General features: G+C 39.2%; 1 protein-coding gene across 4 annotated transcripts; it reads left to right on the forward strand.

Annotated features, from left to right (window-relative positions):
- The first annotated feature begins 6,076 nt into the window (after positions 1-6,076).
- Positions 6,077-16,556, forward strand: LOC311275308 (cytotoxic granule associated RNA binding protein TIA1-like). Of its 4 annotated transcripts, none has more exons than XM_084383748.1 (12): positions 6,077-6,278; positions 7,845-7,941; positions 8,473-8,571; positions 10,939-10,993; positions 11,644-11,731; positions 11,856-11,931; positions 12,075-12,180; positions 12,392-12,490; positions 12,579-12,663; positions 12,784-12,922; positions 13,108-13,256; positions 14,298-16,556. In XM_084383748.1, the coding sequence occupies exons 1-12, from the start codon at positions 6,253-6,255 to the stop codon at positions 14,434-14,436; spliced, it is 1,158 nt and encodes a 385-aa protein (XP_084239874.1). In that variant the 5' UTR covers positions 6,077-6,252; the 3' UTR covers positions 14,437-16,556. The 4 variants fall into 4 exon arrangements, with proteins under 4 accessions (XP_084239874.1, XP_084239875.1, XP_084239876.1 ...); XM_084383749.1 differs by having other exon boundaries at positions 13,111-13,256; XM_084383750.1 differs by having other exon boundaries at positions 12,784-12,907.
- The last annotated feature ends 448 nt before the right edge of the window (positions 16,557-17,004 follow it).

A 17,004-nucleotide genomic window follows, 5' to 3' on the forward strand; every position in this document is an offset into this window, starting at 1 on the left:
CCAAAACAGCCAGATTACCTCACTGCACATTAGCCGACACACACGGAGGATGTTTGAATCTCTGGTCGGCCTCTCGCTCAACTCAGCACTCGCTGGAGCCAAACGTAACGTGACGGCTCCAGTCGGCAGTGGAGGTCACGTCCGTGGATCGCTGCTGCAGTCAGGTTGATAAACAGGAGTGGAGACAGGGTCCTTGTGTAGGCAAGTCTCGCCGTTCGGCAGCCATCTTGGTAACCACGCCAGGCAGTTATTTTGGGCGAGCAAGACTAGGCCTCCATCAAAGATAGGGGCCATTACTTCACTTTTAAAGGTCATCGAGACATAAAAACATCAAATCTCATTTTAAAAAATCGCTGTCTTCGCCCCAAAATAGGTCTAAAACGCTTCTTTCCCCATGTTCGTATTGGTCGTTTTATCAAACCAACATTGACAACACCTGAATATGTTACTAAACTCTCTCTGCTGTTCCATCTCTGCAGTAAAAGTGCTCCTCAGCTTCACGGCCCCCCCGCCTCTGCGTTTGTCACCCCAAAGTGAAATGAGATTACACATCGATCTGTTCCTCCGTGATCATCTGCGTTCGTCCGGAGCTCAGCAGTGATGCTAAACAGCGGAGGCTTTATTCATACTGGAGGTCCGTGCTAAAGGATGTGACACGGTGAGCGGTCCCTATCGGCCACATGGTTGTTTGAAAAAAACAAATCTTTGTAATGGCTCCCGCTTGCAATAAAACATGTTCGTCAAGTTGAAAATAGTGTGAAAGAAAACCTGATGTGACTTTAAAAATTCATAAAAGTCTTGTGTGATTTAATCTGATTTAATATCCAATAGATGCAGGGCAGGTGCTATTTGTAGCACTTGTCTATTGATACTTTAATGTAACAGTTTGGAGATCCGTAGCAAATCAACATGACCAAGCAAAAAAGTGTTATGAAAGCTGAAATCTGTTATTGTGCACAAGACCTCAGCCCAGTAACACCCTCCCTCCATCCTGGTATGTGCTACTGTAGCAGCATAAAATAACATATCAATGAAAGTGACTTAAAATAGCACAATAGGTAATAATTTGGGACTTTAAAGGGCTTTTTACGTCTAGATTTGTGTATTGAGGATCGATGGGATGTAACTGTGAGCACATTTACACAAGTACTCTACTTTAAGAAACTTCTACTGCACCTAAATTCAAAGATAAATACACAGAACCTTCATTTGATTTACGTATAAAGATTTATTTATGTATTCATTTCCTTATTTTGTTTTATTTCATTTAGATGTTTATTGACAGGGACACTGCACAGCCTCTCAGCTGTACCAGAGTTAACTTACATCTGCAGTCCCCCAGCAGGAGACAGAGACATCTCTGCTCAAGAAAAATAAACATTAGGGTTAGCAACATCAGCAACAACAATAAGATATCAAAACATTAAGACACTATATAACAACCAGCGTTGATGAGATTATTATTATTATTATATATTATAAATCTCATTATTCTCACGTCATTTTAGTGTCAGACTGAATCTTTGTTTTCTGCAATTACAATATTAATTTTCTAGAAATCAGCTTTAATTTGTCGCAATTCTAGTGCAGCAACGCACTTCATACTTCATAGTTTGTTTGTTGAAATACCAGGAAGACATTTTTTTATGTTTTTAGGACTGAAAGAGACACAACTCTCATTATAACTTTGGGGTTTCTGCACTTTTGGAGACCGACCTGCCCAACAGTGTATAAAGTAGTTACAATCAGCTACATCTCCACCAGCTCCAACAATAAAATGTTACTAACACATCAGTAAACTGATAATAATGCAGTAATATCATCGATATAGAATAGTTTGAAATGGGCTGTTGTTAACACATTTTACTCTGATCGTTTAAGTAACGTTTGCTTTCAAATACTCTAAAAGTACTGTCTGACATTACCCTCCCATGAGTCATTGCGCCACCCAGCCCTCACTGTCCGTAACTGGTACTCCTCCAGTCACTTCAATACGTTGAACGAGCAGATATTCGCATTTGTATTTATTTATTTATTTAATTATATGTTTTCATATTTGATTACAAAGTGTACATACAAAGGACTCAAACCCCAACATCTCATGTTCCCTCACAGAGGGGAGGGAACATGAGAGCAGATACTGACTGCTCAGTTTAATGGCTGTAGAAAAAATGAATCCACATTTAGATTGGTGCTCTATAAACCTCGCTCTCACTATGCTTTTCTGTCTGTCACTGGGCTGGATGTTTCATTTTCAATTGTTGGTCCTATTGCGCCATCAGGTGAGCTACATGAGACATAGTCTTGCCTCATAAGGTGGTTACATTGGTTGACTCACCACTTCTCCAATAAGTCACCTCTGACTGGCATTTTTTGTCAAGCGGTAAGGATATTATAGAAAACTAAAAAGAGAACATTTGATGAAAGTCATTACCCACTATATCATATTCGGACATGGTGGCACAATGTAAAACTTGTGTGTACGCTAATTTAACACACACATCCTGAGAACATAACAGGACACAACCACAACACTCAGAACATACAGAAAGTAATAAAACCAAACATCTGAACAATAACAGTCTCATGAGTGTCTGACATTACACTCCCATGAGTCATTGCGCCACCTAGTCCTCACTAGGTGGCGCAATGACTCAAATAAATACACTAATGTAACACACATCAAATACACGCACACAAATAATTATTAATGGTTTAAACACTCATGACTACATTACCTGGATATCTTCTGTGGCCCATTTCTCGTCAGTTTCAGTGCTTTTCTTCAGGATGTTTTGTTCATCAGTAAGTATAATCAGTATAAGTTGAACGAGCAGATATTTGCATACGTATTTGTGAAATATCAAATGATTCACATGAAAACTGAACGCCTTGGATTCGCGAGATCACGTTGCTCATGTCACGCGAGATTTGGGGTAAATTATTAAACTAGCTACAAGGTTATATTCTCGTCTTCAGTTGTAGTGAAAGAGAGAAAGTGGAGATATCAGCAGGCATCTGTGTCAGTACATAATGAAAAAAAAAGCACATTTACATATATACATGGTGTATGAAGTGTCGTGAACCAGCTCTGGGTTCGGACAAAATATGGGAGACCACACCAAGATTTCAGTTAATTAACAAAGTTGTGTAACAAGTGTATCCAGTTAGTCAGGCCACACTGAGAGCTGTGGTCTCACACAGGTAGTGCCGTGGGCCAACACAAATGATGTCATCCCAGGAGTTCATCCATCCCTGCTCCTCAGTGCTTGTTGGCGGGACAATTCCAACACAGTCCTGTCCTGATTTGTCCTTTCCCCAGTGGGCCTGGACATTGTTCGGCTCAGCACTTCTCCAATAACTCACCTCTGGATGGATTTTCTGGCCACTGATCCAGGTGAAGATGCTCTCTCTCTCTTCCTGTCGTGCAATCCGATCCACACTGTGAGGAACTTCTCTTCAGGGAGCTGCTGTGCACACTGAAAAGTGATGTTCGTCAAGAAAACCTGGTCTTCGGCATTCATAAGCACAGCCATGTCAGCAGAGCCGGTTCAGACCTCCATGGGGCCCTAGGCAAAATTCTGCTAAGGGGCCCTCAGTAGCACCTGACACCCAGTGCTTCACTCATCCTCCCTTTAAACATATTGCACTGCCGCCACCTGTTGGTCTAACTAAGAATAAATTCAAACCAAATCAACAAATCAAATCAAACTTAATGTGTAAACAAACAGTCATACAGTCTTAAATGTTGGGCATGTAAACATGTTAATGTTTGAAATAACTCTCCATTAAAAGTGTCCCTTTCTGCACTTTCAGGATGCAAAATCATCAATAATGTCTTCTTAATGATATTTGCTTCCCCACATCATGGTTGACGCTCATGATGGCCAAATCACTCAGACGTTCCTGGGACATGGAAGATCTCAGATAGTTTTTGATCATGTTTAACTTGCTGAAGCTCCTCTCAGCTGAGGCAAATGTCACAGGCAGAGTGACAGCATTTCTCAGGGCTATCCAAAGGTTAGGATAGAGCTCCTCCAGATTTTTCTCACAAAGGAGAGAAAGCAGCTCAAAGGCAGTCACATTACCTGATGGTAGGTCAGGTAAATTCTTGATTTCGTCTGCCAGATCCACTCCACTGATGTCACAGTCTTGGTTGAAGGTCAGAGTTTTCTCAAGGTCCATACACTGAGCCTTTAAGGAGTCCAAAAGCAGTCTCCAAAAGCAGGTCCAGCTCTGTTTTTACTTTTATCGGGTTTTCCAAGCGCAGCTCCAGCTCTGTATTTTTCAGCAGACAAGAATCTGACTTTGTTAATCTGAATTACCAGGCAGATGATCAAAACACAGACCAGAATCAGAGCCAGAATCAGAATGGCATGGCAGCTGGATCGTAGTTTGTTCATGGAGTTTGTTTTTGTGTCTTCTTCATTTTGAGTTTCACCTGCAAAACTATCTTTCCCCTCACAAACACAAAAAGTGCATCTGTTGTTTACAGTTGGAAAGAAATTAGATAGGGTAGTAATACCTGTGTACAATTTTAAATAGAAACTCTCCCTCTCAGATCTTTACTTGCTAACCTAACTCTACATGACACACTTATGTAGCTGGTCAATATTTTTTCTTCCTCCAGCTACATAAGTGTGTCATGTAGAGTTAGGTTAGCAAGGGGATCAAGAAATGTTACTTTAAATCACACTGTCAGGTACATGCCACATTTCAGTATCAAATTGGTCTAAAAATTCAAAAATGATTTGACATGCAATTTTGATGTCCAAAGCCCCCCCAAAAAAGTATGTTAATTAAAAAATACAATAATTTCAACTGCCAATTTACAACTTTTTTGCTATAACTTAGAATTCTGGAGTAAATACAGATTACACAGTTTACTGGCTGTAGAAAAAATGAATCCACATATAGATTGGTGCTCTATAAACCTCGCTTTCACTTTGCTTTTTGGTCTGCCACTGGGCTGGATTTTTTCGTTTTTGATTGTTAGTCCCATTGAGCCATCAGGCGAGCTACATGTGACACATTCATCACCTGCAGAACTGGCAGAATTGAATACATTATATGTTAAATTAAAAATAAATATGTTATATTTGCATATTAAAATATGGTATATAAGTCACCATACAATGCTTGTTATTTTATCAAATCGACACATATGTTGATGTGTAAAGTAAGATATGGTTTTAGACATAAAGTACATTCAGATCTCCTAAATTGTTGCATATTTTACTTTGATTGGACTGCATTTAACTGTCAGATTTCATGCAACAAGGGCCTACAAACAGAAGGGGGAATCTTTTTAAGCCATGTCATCTTGTGGATATCATTATTGCTAAGATATTAAGTAAGTTAATCATGCATGTTTCATCTGACCAGAAACTGGTTTTGTTAATAATGAGTAGTCTAAACATATCAATCTTTGCTGGTACTTTTCAAAAATAACTTTATTCAAACTTTTCCCCCTCACAATCACAAAAAGTGCATCTGTTGTTTACAGCTGGGAAGACATTACAGATACAATTTAGCATAGCAACTCTCTCTCTCTCTTACATCTCTACCCAGTAGTCACATAACACATTTGTTTTGTTGACATATAACAAACCATTATCCATTAGCCATAAGCAGATGTTATCTGATATCTCATGTTTAAATATGCAAACGAGGCTATCTAATTAAATGTTTCAAAATTTGCATAAATGTCTAGAACTAAGATAAACTCTTAAATGTGTATTTTGGACATTTTCTTTCCACTAGTTTGAAAGAAGACGTGTTAATTTATTTACTAAATGCTTTATTTACTCGTTTGTTGTGATCCTATAGAAGCAAAATAGACTTGAAACCAGTAAAATTATGTTTTTCGACATAACATGCAGCTGTTAAGATTTAATATCTGTAAGTAATGCTCATATTCTTAACGAAAAACTGGGAAAAAAGAGACTTTTCATCGGTGAATTTGCGTTTATCCATATGAAACGTGTGTCATGTTTACAGTCGACTGTATTTTGTAATATGGCTAGTTAAGTAGCCGTTGGTTGAGCTACTGCGCATGCGTGTTTCGTGTCGGCCCCGGTCTCTCCGCCATCTTTGTCGGCTACCCATTGTTCACTCTGGAGCTAACAGCGGTGGTAAATCAGTTCATACTGCGCAATAAAATTACTTGACGGTGTCAAAGGCAGCTGCCCGCGACAGTCGTGGATTTGCTCTCAGGGTCGCGACTTGTTCTCGGCCAGCAACTTCAACAGAATGGACGATGACCAGCCCAAAACCCTGTAAGTGTGTGTTCCTGCGTTACCGTTAGCTAACCACTTGTATTCGTCACGTAGCTAGCTAACATCCACTGGCAGCCTATTATCCAGCGCGCACTTCAGTCCAAAAATGTTCCTTTCCCTGGCTTGTTACGACTGGACCTCTCGCTCAATTACAAATGCGATAATTGTTTGTTAGTTTTCTTCAAAGCTAACGCGGTTTAACAAAAACTAAACGCATCGCTAAATCCGGTAGGACGTTAATGCTAGCAAGCTAATTCCAGAAACATCTTAGTTAAATTAACCCGTCGGTTCACACTGCTCGTCAAGAAAACCCCGCTGTAAAAGGAGGATTGATAATAAAATAAATGCTTCTTGGTGTGTTTTGCGTATGCCGAACAAAATAGCGGCCTAAAGATATTAGCCAAATATATCAGACGCTGCTATACACTGCAAGCAGAAATGACGACGAGCAGGAGAACACTAAACTGCCTGTTTTTCCTATGGAGATTGGTGTGCAATCACCTCCATAGCGTTACTAAGGCGAGAGAATAAATATGGCATAGGCCCAGGAACATTTGTATTGTTAGCAGGAACCTCGATAAATAGTAACGTGCTAATGCTGATGTTAATTTGGTAGCCGGGTTATTTTTGTTAGCAGGTTAAGATTAGCTAACTCCACTCTATTTAAAGCCAGCAGTGATGTAAGGACAAGGTCAATAGCTGGGATTTCAATGATGTGTGTTGTCCTTAGATGCACTTTATGTTTGGCTGTGCAGACTCCAGATCAATTTTCTGGACGGCCTTGAGATTTAATTGCCTTTAATACTGAATGTGCCCTTGAAATCTGCCTATTTAAGGGTGCTGATATCTATTTTATTGGGTTTCTAATGGTAAAATTCCATGTGGAGTCTTTTCTTCTGTGATAGCAACAGCTGATTACAGTATAGAAATACCTCAAAGAGCTGGCTGAATTGACACTAAGGTTATGTAAATATGGATATTTTAATGTTTTTGTAGTTGAATATAACAACTACTTTCATTGTCGATTATTTTCTTGATTAATTCAATAGGTTTGTGGTCTTTAAGATGGGGTTAGGCCCATGATGACATCCTAAAGAGATACCTGAAAACTAACCGATAAATCGTTGCAGCTCTAGTTACAACTCAAAACACAAAAGAGTCTTCTAGTCCATTTACTGTTTATAGGGAAAATTAGGGAAATGGACACAAACGCAACACAAATAAGAAAAATGAGCTAAGCTGCTCTACTCTTACCTCCCCTGTACCTATTTGTGGTCCAGGCAGATAATATTCCTATATGTAGCAGTGCACAGGCCTGTGTAGAAATGAAAAACAATCTAAAAACCAGCCAGTCCAGGGGCTGCTGATAGAGTTCCTTTGGGACAACCTAACAAGTCACAGGCCACAATTGGTGTTTCTCTCCCAGGCTGGATTTTCATATAATTGGAGGAAAAGCTTGCTCCTGCTTTGGCACCCACACTAGATGTAAAATCAGCTATTACATCACAAAACATTCATTAGTGCTGTCTGTGTCTTATGTCCATTTTTTTTTTTTTTTTAATCTAGGTATGTGGGGAATCTGTCCAGGGATGTGACAGAGGCCCTCATCTTGGAGTTGTTTGGCCAGATTGGACCCTGCAAGAGCTGTAAAATGATAGTAGATGTAAGTTTGTCATCTTTTTTTGTTTCTTCTCTCGCTTGCGAACATGCTTTGGCCACAACACGCCTCATGCATTAACATTTTGCTCTCCTTGTGGTCTGATTTTATCACCTCCTCATTATTTTTCCAGTGGCCAGGAGTATTACAGCCTGCCTTTTAAAATAAATGCTGATGTCATTATTCATACTTTAATTTGAATAATGGCCACATTGAATATTTGCATTTTTCTGTCAGCTACAGCACACTATCTGCTCTATAAATCGCTTGTCCTTTGCTCCTTTTAAAAGAGATCTGAAACCACGAACATGAATACATGTTAGCTGCTCACATGCATATACCCTTCCATTCTGGTGTTGTCCTAACTCTTCAGTACCACTAGCAACACGCCTCCCCAGCCGGCTGAGACGAAAAGGAGCATTTCTGACATTCCTGCAAATGCCTTTATTCGTCCTTTTAATGACATTTTTTGACTACAAAAACAGATGACCGAATGTGATTTTTCAGTTAAATGTTTGTGTTTTCTGTCCGCTCCAGACAGCAGGTCATGATCCTTACTGCTTTGTGGAGTTCTATGAGCATAGACATGCCACTGCAACAATTGCAGCCATGAATGGTCGGAAAATTCTGGGTAAGGTAAGCAATCAATTCTCCTGGGTGAGTCAACTAGGGCAAGGCTGGGTGGGCAGGGTTCAAATGAAGCAGCTGAAAAAAGCTTGTATCTTGTTAAACCTTATCTTCCTGCTCCACTTCATTTAATTTGTTTTATTCCCCTTGTGCACATTTTTCTTCTGTGCACAATCTCAAATGAATTGGGTCTGAGCTCTGTGACCTAACTGTTGTGAAGTATCAGAATCCTAAAAACTTAATATTTAAATACATGACAATGTGAGATGTTTGTAATGTTTTCCTTTACTCTCATGGTAGGGATTCAAAGCAGCCTTTTTATGTGTTTTGTCCCTCACAGTTGTAGGTTTAGGAATCTTTAGGAGCTGTTATGACTCCAAGTTCCAATAATATTTGTCTTTTAACAACATTGCAATTATCGCCAAACATTTCTGCTCTGTGGCACAATATAATTGAAGTTCGAGCAGCCAGGAAAAACCTGAAGTTTAATATTTTGCATTTTAAGCCCTTTTCAAAGGAAAGAAAATCAACTCGAGCCATTGTTCATTGGGCTGCAACTAATAACTGCTTTATACTAATCGATTGTTTCACAAAATGAAAACGTTAATACATTTTTTTGTCTAATAGTTCAAAACCAAAGACTAATTTTAATATCAGAGATGGCTGTGAAAACCAACAAATATTCACACTGGAGAGGCTGGAACCAGTACATTTTGTGGGGATTTTTGCTTAAAAAATGAGCCGAAATAATTTTTATTTGTTTATCAGAATAGTCTTCAGAGTTCAGTAGGGGTATAACGGTACACAGAAGTCATGGTTGGGTACGTACTACGGTTTCAGGGTCAAGGTTCGGTACATCGGGGAATAACAGAAACAAAAAATACCAAAAGTTAAAATGTAAGTTTCTTTTCATTTATTTTTGATAGACCGTAGAGCAAGTTTGTTGCACCTATCTTCACCTGAGATAGGTGGCACAGCCTGTCGTGAGCACACACTCCCGGTAACATTTTTGACCGTGTCTGCTTTTACATGTAGATGCTGCTTACAAACAGTGTACTTGTTTGTTTTTTTTACGTGTATTTGATGCGTTTCCTCACACATGCAACTGTCAAGCAACACCAGCACACCACCCTCGTCTAATCCACCAGTCACACTCAGAAGCTTTACCACACTGCTGGTTTTTAAGAACGGTGTCTCATCTAGTCGTAGCGTATCAGTCTCGGTGTCTTCCTCTTCCTCTTGTGTAATTGCGTCGTCATCTTCTGCTTTTGCTGTTCAATGGCAGTGACTGGATTGGAGCGCGGGTCTGAACGGTTATTCTTGCTCTCACTGACGTCATTTCGCCATAATGTGACATATTCTTCGTATGACTGCTTGCACAGAACCACGACGTCCATACAGTCACTTTTTGGGATCAATAAATGTACCGTTACACCCCTAGAGTTTAGAAATTTGACAAATGAAGTAAAAAAAAAAATTTTTAAAGCTTGAGTTAATTACTTGACCAGTTGAATAGTTTTAAGTGTGCATTGTTATAACAAACACTGAACATTGTAAGCTTTAAAGTCAGGTTTTGCAGGCTTTTGTTTTGGATTACATTACAGGCATAACTAATAAACTGATAACTTACTTTTGGAAATTACTTAAGTGTAAATAGTGTTGTTTTACTGTCACTTCATGCGCCATGCTGTCTCTGCTTTAATCAAGATTTTTCTTAAGTGAGTTTGCCATCTGTGTATGAATTGATTTAACATGGCCCTGCTGTGTAATCATGCTACGTGTAACATTCTTTGATCTCCTTTAATTAATGCTCTTCTGTGCCCCTACATCTTTACTGCTATGTGTTCTTTTTGCAAACTTATTTCCACATAGAATCCACATAAGAGCAACTTCCAGAGAAATACATTCAGTTGAAAATATTTTATCCTCAACAGGTATTGAAGGACCATTTGAGGAGTATAACAAGTTCGTAAAAATCACTTGTTTGTAAGTCCCTTGTTATTTGGACCTTACTTCCTACAGTTTTGCTCCAAATTTTTACTAGACTGAGACTGAAATGTTCCTGATTATGAAGGTGATATCCCTTTATATTCTCCACTGTATTATACTGTTTGATTATTAATGCAAAGGTATGTAAAATTAGATATTAACAATGGATAGATCAATTTGTAGTGGTGGTTTAAGAACCGAAATGTGGCATACAGAGACCAGCTTATTAAAAAAAAAAACTATCTCAATCACAAAATATAACCTTTTGTAAAACTGGTGTGTGACAAAACCTCTAATCAAAGAAAAAGCACCATCCTCTCTTTTGCAAGCGTACTTCACTTCTCACCTTTCTCCTCTTCCTCGTCTCTACAACTGTTTCTCTTATAGGAAGTCAAGGTCAACTGGGCCACGACGCCAACCAGCCAAAAGAAAGACACAAGCAGTGAGTGGAAAGAAACAAATATCTCATTGATACATGATATCTCCTCAAAGGTTCAAGGGAGACTTTATCAGAATTCTCTCTATCCACAATACTCAGTATATTTCATTCTGTCTGGTCTACAGTATACACAATACAAGACATGTTCATGCTCTTTATTTTCATTTGCACAACAGTTATAGCAAAGCAGTTGTTAGCAACAAAATACTAAGGTCACAGATTCCCTCCAACAGTGCTCATACAAATATGTCCATGAAAGCAAAATAGGAATCTAATACACAAAATAGTGGAGAAATGTTTAACTATATCAATATATTATGAAATATAATAAACTGTAATATAAACAGGTTGTACAGTAATATATTACATAAATGCTACTTTTTTTATACTTCACTGGCTGTAATATTACATTTAGTGGTTTTATTTCGTCATTAGATATCTGTTCTGTGTTGACTTAGAGGTTTTCTGACTTTGATACCTATTAAGCCTGTTTTTTGTTGGTTAAAAATATACATAAAAATACCTTCAACAATAAAATAGAAGACTAATTATTCTAATATTTTTTTAGGCATTCTTGTATGTTCTTCAAGCCAGACTTGTGTGTATGAATTGTGATGTAAATGGCTGTTTTTCTTTTCGTTGTTGTTTTCTAGGTCACTTCCATGTCTTTGTTGGAGATCTAAGTCCTGAAATAACCACAGATGACATTAAAGCAGCGTTTGCTCCTTTTGGGAAAATATCGTGAGTGCCTTTTGGTGATAATTATCAGTCATATATGATGTCTGTTTTATTTCATGTCAGCCTCTTTATTGAGACCTGGTTAATAATGAATTTCTTGGCTGACTGTGTTGTATTTGTTCCACAGGGATTGTCGCGTGGTGAAAGACATGGCCACAGGTAAATCTAAAGGCTATGGCTTTGTCTCCTTCTTCAACAAATGGGTAAGTGTGCCAATGATGCCCATGTTAGAGGACTGAGAAAACATTAGGAGGTTGATATTGTTGAGGACAGGGTTTACAGTCAGATGTTTTGTATTTGATGTTCAGCTTGATGACTCAGCAGTTTGTTTCCTCTGTGTACTCAGGATGCAGAGAACGCCATACAGCAGATGGGTGGACAGTGGCTGGGAGGGAGGCAGATTCGGACCAACTGGGCCACGAGGAAGCCTGCTCCGAAAACTACAAATGAAAGTAAGTTCAACGTCTTTTCAAATCAATCAACAGACTTGGATTACACCAGACACGCTGTTTTGGAGCCCTTTTTATTTATTTTTAATTTTTAATTTATTTTTTTTTACTGTTTTTTGGTTAATTTTTTCTCTTCATATTTTAAAATAAAGATTTTAAAGGAGGACAATTAAAAAAATACGTAAAACCTTGTTCTAACTTTTGTTTTTTTTAGCATCCAATACCAAGCAGCTATCTTTTGATGAGGTGGTCAACCAGTCCAGCCCCAGCAACTGCACCGTCTACTGTGGGGGAGTCACAATGGGTCTCACAGGTGAGTCTTACTTTGTCGATAAGAGTAAGCTGCAGCTTTAAAAGCACTTTCTGCACATGGAATATTCATGTTTTTATTTTGTTTGCAGAGCAAATTATGAGACAGACCTTCTCTCCCTTCGGCCAAATAATGGAAATACGTGTTTTCCCAGACAAAGGCTACTCATTTGTAAGGTAAGCTGACTTTCTGACTCACCTGACAGCTGTTTACTTGATGCGCTGAAGGCTAAATTGTCACATATGAATCTTGCGTGAGTGCAGGATGAAATTAAACAATCTAATCTCTGTGTGCAGGTTCAACTCCCATGAAGCAGCAGCTCATGCCATCGTATCTGTCAATGGCACAACCATAGAGGGCTATGTTGTGAAGTGTTACTGGGGCAAAGAAACAACAGACATGGTTAGCCCCATACAGCAGGTACAGATGCCACAGGTATGCACCAAGATCATCTCAATACAACATGTTGTTTGTCTATAATTTGGACTACTTACATTAAATGAAATCCCTGGTGATGGACTGTTAGACTGCTCGTCCATTTGACTGTGAGATCCTGTTCTGCTGTATGATGCTGCTGTAATGTGATCCTCTGCGTCCTGAAATATTCTTCTGTATGTCAGCAGAACACGGTGAGCTTCGCAGCGCAGCCCTACAGTCAGTGGGGTCAATGGTACAGCAACACGCAGCAGATTGGCCAGTATGTGCCCAATGGATGGCAGGTGCCGAGTTATGGAGTCTATGGACAGACCTGGGATCAGCAGGGCTACAAGTGAGTACCAGAGACGACCAGAGAGTAAAGGGGACAAAATGTGTTTGTTTCCTTATTGGACATACAAAATACTTATGTTTACCACAGGATGTCACCACAACCCACTTGGGAGGCGGTTCAGGCTCCACTCAACTCAATGCAGTTAGACATGTGATGGAAATGTAAATCAGCACGGTGTGATTTGACTTGGACCACTGCCAAAAGTGCCCATAAAAAGTATCTGTGATATCAGTAACAGTGGAAAGTCCTGCCTCGTTTCATGAGTGAATATGAGACTATGTTGTGTGGTCACCATATGTACTGTTTTTTTTTTGTTGCTGTGATAAAGTGGTGGTCATGATATGCTGAATGTTCGCAGTGGAACTGGCTTTGCAAAATGTGTGTTGCTGAAAGGGCGACAATAACTGTAACTTTTTATGCCTCCACGTCGACAATAACTGTGGCTGGAGGCTTCATGTTTTAGGTTGTCCGTCCATCCTCTTGTGAACACGATGCCTCATGAACACCCTGAGGGAATTTCTTCTAATTTTACACAAATGTCTATTAGGATAAAACGATGAAGCCGTGACATACTTGTGTGTGGAGGCATACAACCGCAAGGTCGTAATTGTAGTTTTTAACATGTTTTATGTAGTCTTCAAGCTTAACCTCTCTACCAGTTCAGAAGCTTACACAGTTAGCTGCCTTAGCTACGGTTTATTTCAGCCTACATTAAAATCATCATAAGCCCTGATCCAGTCCAGAGGGTGGTGGTAATGCACCTGAAGCTTTTTGAAAACTGCCATAAATGCCAGAAGAAGAATAACTTGTCCACCTTAGCATTTCAGTAAGCTACTGTGGCCATAAACTATTCAAAAAAATAACACAAATATGGACAAACTGTATTCATAAACAATCTCCAGTGCTTCTTGATGTGCATTTACACTTGGCTCTATTGAAATCTGATAGCTATCCAGTCTTCTCAACATGCTTGAAGTAATGAGAGTAATCTTAGTCTGACACATTTTTTCTAACCATATTGTTTCTGTCTGCTCTTTTCAGTCATTTACATGCTGGTGCTGGATGGACAGGCGTGGGCGCTGTGAGCAACGGGGGCATGGTGGAGCCCGGGCAGGGAGTCAACGGGACTGTGCTAACCAACCAGGCTGGCATGAGCACTGCTGGCTACCACACCCACTGATCGCTGACCACAGTAGCCCTCTGTAAGCCTCCGAGGCCACAAGGATGATACTCTGCTGGGGGATGGAGCGCATTAGATGTGCTCTCTCTGTTACCACACACAAGTTATTCTGTTAGTGAGGCTGGTCCGCCATTTTATCAACCTTACCAGCCCATAACCTCACCCACTGCCCAAATCTGCAAGTGTAAAGAAAACAGTCCACTCCAGAACACTTTAACACTGTTCAAACAGCCATTGCTAATGCACCTTGCATTCCTGGGCCCATTTTATTGTTTGGCGTATTTTTGTAATGCCTGCAGATAACTGGCCAAATGTAAATATACGACCGTGTCAAGACATTTCTAGCACAGCCACATTTTAGTTCAAAAGGAAGAAATGTTCAGCTAATGAAATCTAAAGTAAAAACTCCAGGTTTTGTTTGTTTTCAGCCCCTCAGAGCCAAAGAGGAAGGGCACGATTTTATACCAATGTTAAAAAAAATCAGACAGGGAGACGAGGCTACCAACCTTCAAGTCCATAGTAAAAGGTGCGATTTTTATTTTTTCTCAATTGGAACCTCTTACTCTCACGGTTTTGGTCTGTCCACCTGTAACAGAAGTGAAATACAAGTCCAAGCATGTTCTCAGGGTGTTGTCAAGTCACTCTGTGAAACGTAGGAAATCACTGTGTAGAAGTAGGCAGGTTGAGGGGTAGCAGACAAACAAAACAAATCAAATTCAGCGCTCTTTCACTTCATCTCCCGGAACGGACTGAACGGACTGAGAATCCAGTCTGTGGATAATGTGTGTATGCTTGCGTGTGTGCATGAACTCTGATGCTTTTACACACACAACGTCCAGTTGATCATTTCCTGAAACAAAAAAAGGACTATGCCATCTTTTTTTTTTTTTTTTTCTTTTCATCTTCATCAAGTGTCATCTTCCGTCTTTAAAATGCTGACATTGTATAAAGAGCTTTTGCCTTTTTGTGTTTGATTTTGGGACTGTCTTATAAAGAAATGTTGCAGTGACACCATCGAATCATGTCACACGTGAGACCTTTTATGTTTGTTTATAAAACATTACGTGGCTGTCAACTGTCAACTTTATTTTTTAAAATTAGATTTTCAATATCTCAAATAAACCAATTGCAGGGATTACTGCCACTCTTATCTTACTTATAGGCAGACAAATATTGCACAAATACTTAAGGTTATCTTTTCACAAAATTTGAAATACTAGGGTTTTGTTTTTTTTTTTATGTTTTTGCATTCCACGTTCTTTTGTAATTTCCTTTGGAAGTCTGTTTCATGTAACAGTCTGCTCAATTGTACTGAATCTGTATAAAGACAACATGTTAATTAAGCAAGCCTGCTTGCTTCTGGTTGGAGTAATGGATCCCAGAAACGGCTCTTTGACAGTAGCATCTCTGTCCAGTGCTGGTCCGTGTACAGTAGAGACAGTGCAACATTTGATTCTTCCAGAGGCTCCGAGGACAAGCGGCATTGCTATGCAATGCAGAAGCCTTTCAATTGACAAATAATACATAATATAAGTTATTCTGTTTTAAACCTAAATAACGATCGTTTTTATAGATGAAGAAACAACCTTGAAAGTAGAGCTGCAACAATTAGTCGAAAGAAAGAAATTTAATTACCAACTATTTTGATTATCCGTTACTTGTTCGAGTCAGTTTTAAAGCAAAAATGTCAAGCATTTGCTGGTATAGCTTCCTAAATGTCAGGGTTTGCTGCTTGTGTTTGTCATTTATGACGGTAAATGAAGAGTCTTTGGGTTTTGGACTGTTGGTTGGACAAAAGAAGCAATTTGAAGACGTCAGTTAGGGCTCACTTTACATTTTATTGACTAAATGATTAATCAAGACAATAATCGTTAGTTGCAGCTCTACTTCTTAGGATCAGATTTTTGCACTGTGGCCACCATCATTTTTAATATAGTTGGAAAATCCATTGTGTTGCCTTATCAGTGAGTTACTTTTAATTTAACCAAAAATCATCCGAGAGTAGGCGGTGCCTAAGAATGTTTTCAACCTATGTTTTGGCAAGGGAAGTTCTGTTGATGCTTCAGTAACATGGTTTGAGTTTTTGCTTTGTCCCATTAAAATGCTGATGCTTAAAAGTTTCCTGGACAAATCTATGTCATCTGGTACTTCTCACTGGGGAAAAATGGAGACAGTTGTCTTGCAGAGAAAGTTCAGTATTTTTTAAAACAGAGTCTACAGCCACGCTAAGGCTCTGTGAGGCTGTACCAAGGGACAGTGGTTCTTTAAGCTAAACGCTATGCTCACAATGGTGCTGACATGTTTACCATGTTCACCACCTCAGCTTAGTGTGTTGACATGCCATAAACACAAAGCACAACTGAGGCTGAACATCAGTGTTGGGTCTGATGTCAGTATTTCTAAAAAGCTGAGTACAACCCAGCACTGGAGGAAGTATTTAGATCCTTAAGTAAAACTACTCGGTAACAAGTTATGGTCTTGCATTGAAATGGTTACTTAAATAAAAGTATACAAGTATAATTAGGGAAGTGTTAAAGTATTGAAAGTTAAAGTACTTAATGTCCGCTG

The sequence above is a fragment of the Pagrus pagrus genome (genome assembly GCF_965226575.1).
Source record: "Pagrus pagrus genome assembly, chromosome: 19".
NCBI lineage: Eukaryota > Metazoa > Chordata > Actinopteri > Spariformes > Sparidae > Pagrus > Pagrus pagrus.